Raw genomic sequence first — 10000 nt, 5'->3', positions numbered from 1 at the left:
AGGGGGTCGGGGTTGTTGATAGACCCTCTCAGGTGAGGTCTGCAGCCCAAGTGGACTCTGGAGGTCTGCTTGAAGTCCACTAGAGGCTTCTTGTGGACCTCGGCGGTGCCTGATCATAATAAACCTGCTGTAAAAGTAAAACAGCAGCTTCAAAAGGTTTCAGATGTCAGATTAAAGTCACATGACCAGAGGCTCAAAGTACATTTAACTTCCTGTTTACTGCACAAACGTTTTACTTGTGAATGTTATCAGGTAGCAGCAACGTGATAAACATTTAATTGTGATAATTAGACCAATAGATCAAAATGATTTATCAATAACCTGCATGTTCTCATGTAAACTCATAATTATATCAGCTGATCAGCTGACTGTCAATCAGCTGCACGTCTACAGGTTTGGGTTTAAGGGCTTGTTGCCCCCCCCAGTGTGCTTATTGATCTGTAGGTCTGAGCTGATCAATAATCAATAAGACAGCAAACTTTTGGAAACTGGATGAAAATTTATTAAGAATTTATTAAGAAAATAAACATTTGATTGGTCGACTTGAAGGATCAGCTGATCGTAAATCACACCATCATTCAAACAGTGAACGTGTGAACTTGTCGTCATGGCAACAGCTCAGCGGGGATCTCCACAGTCCAGAGGTCGCGACCTCCTCGAGCGCTCAGCGGCTGCTTCAACCAGCGAGGGTTGGACAAGTGAGTCAGGTGTTTCTCCTGTAGACCAATCAGAACGGCCGACCGCTCCAGCGGCTGTAGCTCCTCCTCCTGTAGGGAGGCGGGGCATAGCCAGGTCCCGCCCACATCCACCAATCCTGGAACAGAGTTTACACACGTGATGCCTTCAGGGACTCCTCATAAACTCAGGATTAAACATCATTTCATTTCTCACCTGCCACCACGCCGCGGCCAAACCTCTCCCCAGACTCCCGGAGCGCTTGGATCTGAGCCCGGTTCATCCCCAGCGGTCCACTGAGCACCGCCCGCCACTCCTCCCCCTCCCAGTCCCTCTGGGCGATGTGGACCGCCAGAGTCTGGTTCTCCAGCGGAGCCAGCAGGGGCCTCCAGCGACTCTCCACCGTCTTCACACCGTCCAGGATCAGACCGGCGTACGGCTGGCGGAACGACAGGCAGCACACCTGCACCGACATGTCTGCAAAACAAACGCACCCCACATGAGAGCAGCTGTTTATGGATTCATATTTAACAAAAGTCTGTTTCCTTTCATTCATTTCAGAAAATAATTATTAATTATTAGTTAATAATTATTAATTATTACTGAATTACAGCAACTGATATAAATACAAATCTGACAAAAACGACTCTTAAATGAAATGTTTCCTCTACAAACAGCTGATTGATGTTCAGCTTTCTTCACGGACCGCATGGTTTTGCTGGAGGGCCAGATAAGGGCCACGGGCCGCTATTTGCCCACCACTGCATTAATACATCTCATTACAGCCTCACGTGCAAAAGTCCATTTAAAAAGAACTAAAACGTAAAAATGAGCAGGTGAAGTTTCCTGTTTTATCTGATCTATAATATTAATTCATGCTGTCAGTAAATTATCGATTATCGATCTCATTTATCGATAAACCAGGAAATGTTTCATCATTTTACACGTTTCTGAGTTTGGGGCCATAGAAACTCGTTTATTTCAGATTAACTTATAAATCAAATCTAGAATCTGCTCTCATCACTAAACTCAAACTGTTGGTTTGTTCTTTCATCGCTCGTGTTGATAAAGACGGAAACAGGAAACAGCTGATTGATGAACAGCTGCTGCAGCACGAGACCGCCGCGAACTTTAGTCCAAACATCGTCTGATTAAAGCGGGAAACCTCAAACTTTACAACTTACACACAGACTCAGCTGCTGCTGGTTACGAACCTCCTCCTCCTCTTCCTCCTCTTCTTCTTCTTCTTCTTCTGCAGGTGAAACTATCGGCAGCCAACGATTTGCTGCCCTCCAGCGAAGGGAGGCTGCAGCACGGGTTACCATGGTGATCCACCCCGGTTACCATGGTGATCTATCGGGGTTAAACGTGAGACAGATCCGTGACGTCAGAACTGCTGAAAACAGGATGAACAATCCTCATGTTGGAAATCAGCATTTACATACTCCCGATGACGTCATAGAACATCTGACGTCATGATACAGACAGCTGCAGGAACATCAGCTGATCAGTTCCAGCTGCTGTTTTATTAAATATGATTATAATTCAATGATCAGAAACAACAAAGGAACTCAAATCAATCATTGGACTCCAGTCAGCTGATCAATAAATAAACTTTATGTTTTCATCACAGACTCACGTCACAGTTTGATCTTTCTCTTCATTCATTGGTTATTTTTTTCCACCGACATGCAAATCACACAGAACACATCACAGATCAATAAATCAATAAATCTACAACCAATCACAGATGGTACACGCTGTGACATCAGCAGCAGCAGCGATGACATCACCGCAGAAGACACACTGAAGATGATGTCATCGTTTACACCACACCGACGAATCAAATCTTCATCATGTGACACCTCGTCTCTGGTTACCATAGCAACTAATGCATCAGATGCTGAATCAGCACGTCGACGTCACAAAATACATCAAATCACAAAGAAAATATCTTCGAGTTCAACATCAAAACCTACAAGAAACGTTTACACAACTTAAATATTTAAAAAGTACAAACAAATAAATAAATAAATAAATAAATAAATATTACAAAATATTTCTACAAAACTGAAAAATGACCTGAAACAGCAGAAATATCTTTAATATGTTTGTTTTTCAGTTTAAGCAGCAAAATAAAATAAAAACAACTTTCAAAAATACACGAAGTCAGAAGTCATGTGACCAAACAGCTGACGTGACCACGTGTGTGACATCACTCACTTCCTGTATCAAAGACATTAACGCGTCCTCGTCTGTCGTCGCCATCAGCTGTAGAGTCGGTAAAACGTGCAGCGTTGCATTGTGGGATTGTTAGCAGACCGTAGTGAACGTGTGAACATGGAAATATTTACACGTCGTTCACGCCGTCGTAAACAGGAAGTGACTTCAGACACAAAAACAAAATGGACGACCTGCTGCCTGATGACATCATGGCATCACTAAGAAGGAGGTTTGACCTCTGACCTCTGACATCAGAACATTTACTGACTGGAGAACAAAAGTAATCAGATCAATAACAACAATTATAATAATAATAATCATTAAATAAACACTTCAACACTGTAAGAGAATCTATTTCCTCTCCTCCTCACCTATCCTGTCTCTTCCTCTCTTCTCCTGCCTCCTCCTCCTCTCCTCTCCTCCTCTCTCCTCTCCTCCTCTCTCCTCTCCTCTCCTCCCCTCTCCTCCTCTCTCCTCTCCTCTCCTCCTCTCTCCTCTTCTCTCCTCCTCTCTCCTCTCCTCCTCTCTCCTCTCCTCTCCTCCCCTCTCCTCCTCTCTCCTCTCCTCCTCTCTCCTCTCCTCCTCTCCTCTCCTCCTCTCTCCTCTCCTCTCCTCTCCTCTCCTGCCTCCTCGTCAGTCAGACCACTCCTGGTCTTCGGGTTCAGACTCCTCCTCTGATTCGCTGTACTCCACAGCGATGCGTCTCGACAGGATGGTGGCGACATCGTTTCCTGTCGGCTCCCTTTTCTTGGCCTCCTCCTGCTCCCGCTGCTCCTGGACCTTCCTGAGCTGGATCCCTGCAGACCAGGACAGACCAGAACCACCGTCTAATGCCCCGGCAAAATACCATGCCCTCTAAGGGGCCCACAGTATGATAAAATGCCCTCTAAGGGCCCCCACAATATGATAAAATGCCCTCTAAGGGGCCCACAGTGTGATAAAATGCCTTCTAAGGGGCCCACAGTGTGATAAAATGCCCTCTAAGGGGCCCACAGTGTGATAAAATGCCTTCTAAGGGGCCCACAGTATGATAAAATGCCCTCTAAGGGGCCCACAGTGTGATAAAATGCCTTCTAAGGGGCCCACAGTATGATAAAATGCCCTCTAAGGGGCCCACAGTATGATAAAATGCCCTCTAAGGGGCCCACAGTATGATAGAATGCCTTCTAAGGGGCCCACAGTATGATAAAATGCCCTCTAAGGGGCCCAGTGTGATAAAATGCCTTCTAAGGGGCCCACAGTATGATAAAATGCCCTCTAAGGAGCCCACAGTATGATAAAATGCCCTCTAAGGGGCCCACTGTATGATAAAGTGCCCTCTAAGGGCCCCACAGTATGATAAAATGCCCTCTAAGGGGCCCACAGTATGATAAAGTGCCCTCTAAGGGCCCCCAGTATGATAAAATGCCTTCTAAGGGGCCCACAGTATGATAAAATGCCCTCTAAGGGGCCCACAGTATGATAAAGTGCCCTCTAAGGGCCCCCAGTATGATAAAATGCCTTCTAAGGGGCCCACAGTATGATAAAATGCCCTCTAAGGGCCCCCAGTATGATAAAATGCCTTCTAAGTGGCCCACAGTATGATAGAATGCCTTCTAAGGAGCCCACAGTATGATAGAATGCCCTCTAAGGAGCCCACAGTGTGATAAAATGCCTTCTAAGTGGCCCACAGTATGATAGAATGCCCTCTAAGGGGCCCACAGTATGATAAAATGCCTTCTAAGGGGCCAACAGTATGATAAAATGCCCTCTAAGGAGCCCACAGTGTGATAAAATGCCCTCTAAGGGGCCCACAGTGTGATAAAATGCATTCTAAGGGGCCCACAGTATGATAAAATGCCCTCTAAGGAGCCCACAGTGTGATAAAATGCCTTCTAAGGGGCCCACAGTATGATAAAATGCCTTCTAAGGGGCCCACAGTATGATAAAATGCCCTCTAAGGGGCCCACAGTGTGATAAAATGCCCTCTAAGGGCCCACAGTGTGATAAAATGCCTTCTAAGGGGCCCACAGTATGATAAAATGCCCTCTAAGGAGCCCACAGTGTGATAAAATGCCCTCTAAGGGGCCCACAGTATGATAAAATGCCTTCTAAGTGGCCCACAGTGTGATAAAATGCCTTCTAAGGGCCCACAGTATGATAAAATGCCTTCTAAGGGGCCCACAGTGTGATAAAATGCCCTCTAAGGGGCCCACAGTATGATAAAATGCCCTCTAAGGGCCCCACAGTATGATAAAATGCCTTCTAAGGGGCCCACAGTATGATAAAATGCCCTCTAAGGGGCCCACAGTATGATAAAATGCCCTCTAAGGGCCCCACAGTATGATAAAATGCCTTCTAAGGGGCCCACAGTATGATAAAATGCCTTCTAAGTGGCCCACAGTGTGATAAAATGCCTTCTAAGGGCCCACAGTATGATAAAATGCCTTCTAAGGGGCCCACAGTGTGATAAAATGCCCTCTAAGGGGCCCACAGTATGATAAAATGCCCTCTAAGGGGCCCACAGTGTGATAAAATGCCCTCTAAGGGCCCCACAGTATGATAAAATGCCTTCTAAGGGGCCCACAGTGTGATAAAATGCCCTCTAAGGGGCCCACAGTATGATAAAATGCCTTCTAAGGGGCCCACAGTGTGATAAAATGCCCTCTAAGGGGCCCACAGTATGATAAAATGCCTTCTAAGGGGCCCACAGTATGATAAAATGCCTTCTAAGGGGCCCACAGTGTGATAAAATGCCCTCTAAGGGCCCACAGTATGATAAAATGCCTTCTAAGGGGCCCACAGTATGATAAAATGCCTTCTAAGGGCCCCCAGTATGATAAAATGCCTTCTAAGGGGCCCACAGTATGATAAAATGCCTTCTAAGGGGCCCACAGTATGATAAAATGCCTTCTAAGGGGCCCACAGTATGATAAAATGCCTTCTAAGGGCCCACAGTATGATAAAATGCCTTCTAAGGGGCCCACAGTATGATAAAATGCCCTCTAAGGGCCCACAGTGTGATAAAATGCCTTCTAAGGAGCCCACAGTATGATAAAATGCCTTCTAAGGGGCCCACAGTGTGATAAGGGCCCTCTCAGTATTGGCCCCCAGAGATGAGTCATGTGATCTACCTCTGCGTATGGCGGCCAGCAGGTCGCTGCGGGCGTCATTCATCGGCACGTTTGGTCCGCCGGGAGGCTTCCTGCCGTCCGTCGCCAGGGGCAACGGAGGCGCATTAGTGGCTGAAGGTGGGGCTTGGCCTCCGGGCCGGGAGGGGGAGGGGACATAGTTGGCTGGGGGAGGGGGAGGAGGGGAGGGGCTGTAGGGGCGAGAGAGGACGGCGCCACCTAGAGACCAAAAAAGTCAAACAGGTCAAAGTATTGCAACAATCGTCTGTCTGGCAAACGTTCTAATAATGAATAATCATTTTAGTCTTCAGGCCTTTGAACGCCGACGCGACGCATAAACATAAACGCCCGTAAGCGTAATATTTGTGTTCTGTGACAAAAACAACAGTTCAAATAAATATATTGACGATGTGTAAAGGCCGACGTCTGAAGACACCGTCATTAAAATGATATCATTCATTTTATATAATTAAACCTGACTAACTAATAACTCGTTACCTTGGTTACCAGGAGCGGCCGCAGGGTGAAGCGGCGTTGCCATGGTAGTGGTGTGGATGGAGTTGTCAGGGAACGCCATCTGACCCGCTGATGGCATGAGAGGGGGCGGTGGCGGGGGGGCCGGCGGGATCTGATGATCACTGCGGGGAGACAGAGGTCAAAGGTCAAACATGAGTCAGAGGATGGAGCTTTGTGTGTGTGTGTACGTGTGTGTGTGTGTATGTGTGTGTGTGTGTGTATGTGTGTGTGTACGTGTGTGTGTATGTGTGTGTGTGTGTGTGTGTGTACGTGTGTGTGTGTGTGTGTATGTGTGTGTGTGTATGTGTGTGTGTGTGTATGTGTGTGTGTGTATGTGTGTGTGTGTGTGTATGTGTGTGTGTGTGTGTGTGTGTGTGTCTGTGTGTGTATGTACGTGTGTGTGTGTATATGTGTGTGTGTACGTGTGTGTGTGTGTATGTGTGTGTGTGTGTGTGTGTGTGTGTGTGTGTGTGTCTGTGTGTGTATGTGTGTGTGTGTGTGTGTGTACGTGTGTGTGTGTGTATGTGTGTGTGTGTGTGTGTGTGTGTGTGTGTGTCTGTGTGTGTATGTGTGTGTGTGTGTGTGTATGTGTGTGTATGTGTGTGTGTGTGTATGTGTGTGTGTGTGTATGTGTGTGTGTGTGTGTGTGTGTGTGTGTGTCTGTGTGTGTATGTGTGTGTGTGTGTGTGTGTGTGTGCGTGTGTGTATGTACGTGTGTGTGTGTGTGTGTGTGCATACTTGGCCTCCTTGGCTGCGTTGGGCCGTGCTCCGTTCTGATTGGCCGGTGCCAGGTGGTGGTGATGATGTGGCTGGTTGCGGCCCAGAGAGTGCTGCCGGGCGGTTGTCGCGGCAACCGCAGAGGACACAGAGGCGGGTCGGAGGGCGCGGTCCAATGACTGAGTCTGACCGCTGCCACCAGTCACCATGGCAACATGATCCTTCCCATCATGCCCCTGGGCGTCATGGTGGTGGGGGCTGCAGGGGTCGTCTGACCTGTTGGCAGACATGAAGACACTGTGTGTCAATCATGACGTCACACCCAGAGAAACATGAGAACAAACATCTTTGGGGAAAAGTGTCTTTTAGTTCAACTCATCCGCCAACATGGAGGGCTGGACTTATGACCTATACTGCAACCAGCCACCGGGGGGCGATCCAGATGTGGACGTAGTGACCATGACGTCAGTCACTGGTTTGTAGACGGCCGTTGTGAAACCTCAAGTTTGGCAATTTGAAAGTTGCAAATCTTGGATTTTTGGAGCCAGAAGTGACCATATTTGGATGAGAGGGTGGAGCTGACCATAGCGCTAGCTGCTAGCTCGGTTAGCACGCAGCATTTACAGTCTATGGCTAACTGTGATCATACTAATGCTATGCTAAACTGGTAATAAACTGGTAATAAACTATTGGATTCACAAAACGGCAACTTTTTATTTTTTGGTATTGGCACTACTTTGGATATTTTCCTTACTTGTGGACGCGTCTTTCTTAAAACACTGACAATATGTGTGAATTAGTGAAGCAATGTGCTTGCCATCAAGATCATCTACCGCAGGTGGTTTGTTCTTACAAACTATTACCATTAATTTAACTTTAGCGACACTGACTTTCCTGAATTCAACACCACACTTTTTTGCCTTTGATCTATTAATATGAATGATAAATCTGTATTCTTTGCCTACACAGTACTTTTTAACTTGTCTATCTTGATTATGAAATAACTATTTAGAGGATTTGCTGTCTTTTGGTTTAGTGAAAAATTCCTCTACAGTTTCTAAATCAGATGAAGTGAAGTTAGTATTTCCTCTCAGTAAGTAATTCAAAGAACTCTACATTGTTTACTATCATGTTTAATGTCATTTGTTCTATTTTCATAATACAGTGTCTTAGTGTGAGTGTATGAGTACCTGTCAGGTGATAGCGATCCGTCGGAGGTGTGGTAAGGTGACGGTGTGACTCGAGCGTCTGGGCGGAGCTCCTTGTCGTAGGCCATCAGGTTCCACTCCTGACGTCTGTTACGAGCTTTCCGGACCTGCACAGGGAGGAGAAGAAGAAGAAGTTAAAGACTGACTTATTTTCTGTTCAGCATTTGACTCTCATGTCTCCATAAAGATCTGAACAGATTCTGGGAGTTTTTGTCGTTTTATTTCTTCTCATTCATGTTTCTGTCTGTGCCATCATCCAGTTTTATTGAAGCTCGTCTGTCCGAGTAAAGATGTTTACACTCAGTTAAGCCGTGATATTAATAAACTGTGAACTTATTGTCCCGTCAGCATCTGAGGGTTTGTCAGCCAGCAAGCCTGCTGCGATTGGATTTTGACAGACAGCATGTTAAAGCTGAGCTGAGCAGTGTGATACCCGACAGTAGGAGCACATCCTCTGGTCCCCGGTCTACCGGTCCACGGGCACTGTCCCCGACCTCCATGCAACACTGAAGTGGCATGCCAGCCATGGCAGCCCAACAGTGTCCAGAGCATCTCAGGGTGAATCTCATCCACACCCGGCGCCTTGCCACTGAGAAGCTTTTTGACTACCTCAGAGATCTCTGCCGGGGATATGAGTGAGGCTTCCTCCAAGTCATCCAACTCAGCCTCCTACATAGAGGGTTTAAGAGCTCCTCAAAGTGCTCTTTCCACCGCTCGACAATGTCCTCCATCATGGTCAGCAGTTCTCCACCCCTGCTGTAAACAGCCTGGGTTAAGCCCTGCTTCCCCTTCCTGAGTCGCCTGACGGTTTGCCAGAACTTTTTTGAGGCCAACTGAAAGTCTGTCTCCACGTCGTCCCTGAAGTCCTCCCACACCCGGGTTTTTGCTTCATCAGAAACCAAAGCTGCTGCCCTTCTGGCCCTCAGGTCCCCTGACTGCTGCTTGAGGAGACCCCTGGGCCAGCCAAACATCAAAGGCCTCCTTCTTCAGCTTGACAACCTTCTCACTACTGGTGTCCACCAGCAGGTTCTCGGTTTACTGCCCCGACAGGCACCACTGACCTTCTGGCCACAACAGTCGCCTCCACAACTGAGGTCCTGAACATGGCCCACTTGTGTGGCCCTTCAACTCAAACTTAAAGACTTCATGGACCTGGGCCTCTGCTAGACATTCCCAGTCCACCCTTACTACTTGATTGGTTTTACCAAGTCTGTCCGGCAGCCTCCGACTCACTACCAGGCGGTGATCAGCTGACAGCTCTGCTCGTCTCTTCACCTGAGTGTCCAAGATGCAGATCAGATGACACAACTACTAAGTTGATCATCGATCTTTGGCCTCAGGTGTTCTGGTACCAGGTACACTTATGAACCACTTTATGCTATCAGGTATACCCACAACTGGCTTAGTTGATGTCCTTGCTGAATGTTAATGATAAATTAAGATTCTCATTAGATACAGTTGCTCCTGCTCAAATAAAAAGGCAATTAATTTGAAAATCACCATGAAAACTGCTGCAGTTTGTCAGCTGAAAAGAAATTGTCCAAAAGCTGA

General features: G+C 47.0%; 2 protein-coding genes across 4 annotated transcripts in view; both read right to left on the bottom strand.

Annotated features, from left to right (window-relative positions):
- Nucleotides 1-479: 479 nt before the first annotated feature.
- zgc:110222 (uncharacterized protein LOC550336 homolog) lies at nucleotides 480-2113 on the bottom strand. 2 transcript variants are annotated; one of them, XM_044344304.1, is made up of 3 exons: nucleotides 1890-2113; nucleotides 892-1152; nucleotides 480-814 (listed from the first exon to the last, which is right to left on the bottom strand). In XM_044344304.1, the coding sequence occupies exons 1-3, from the start codon at nucleotides 2020-2022 to the stop codon at nucleotides 606-608; spliced, it is 603 nt and encodes a 200-aa protein (XP_044200239.1). In that variant the 5' UTR covers nucleotides 2023-2113; the 3' UTR covers nucleotides 480-605. The 2 variants fall into 2 exon arrangements, with proteins under 2 accessions (XP_044200239.1, XP_044200248.1); XM_044344313.1 differs by having other exon boundaries at nucleotides 1860-1923.
- Nucleotides 2114-3484: 1371 nt separating this feature from the next.
- The window catches only part of LOC122975998 (wiskott-Aldrich syndrome protein family member 3-like), a 23614-nt gene continuing 17098 nt past the window's right edge, over nucleotides 3485-10000 (bottom strand). For both annotated transcript variants that reach the window (XM_044344237.1, XM_044344230.1), the window contains 5 exons: nucleotides 8432-8556; nucleotides 7263-7517; nucleotides 6507-6646; nucleotides 6012-6227; nucleotides 3485-3695 (listed from right to left, as the gene is read on the bottom strand). In XM_044344237.1, coding sequence (XP_044200172.1) covers nucleotides 3532-3695; nucleotides 6012-6227; nucleotides 6507-6646; nucleotides 7263-7517; nucleotides 8432-8556 — 900 coding nt within the window. In that variant the 3' untranslated portion in view covers nucleotides 3485-3531. The remainder of the gene's footprint in view (nucleotides 3696-6011; nucleotides 6228-6506; nucleotides 6647-7262; nucleotides 7518-8431; nucleotides 8557-10000) is intronic.

The sequence above is a fragment of the Thunnus albacares genome, chromosome 3 (genome assembly GCF_914725855.1).
Source record: "Thunnus albacares chromosome 3, fThuAlb1.1, whole genome shotgun sequence".
Classification (NCBI taxonomy): domain Eukaryota; kingdom Metazoa; phylum Chordata; class Actinopteri; order Scombriformes; family Scombridae; genus Thunnus; species Thunnus albacares.
This window is presented reverse-complemented; position numbering and strand designations above follow the sequence as displayed.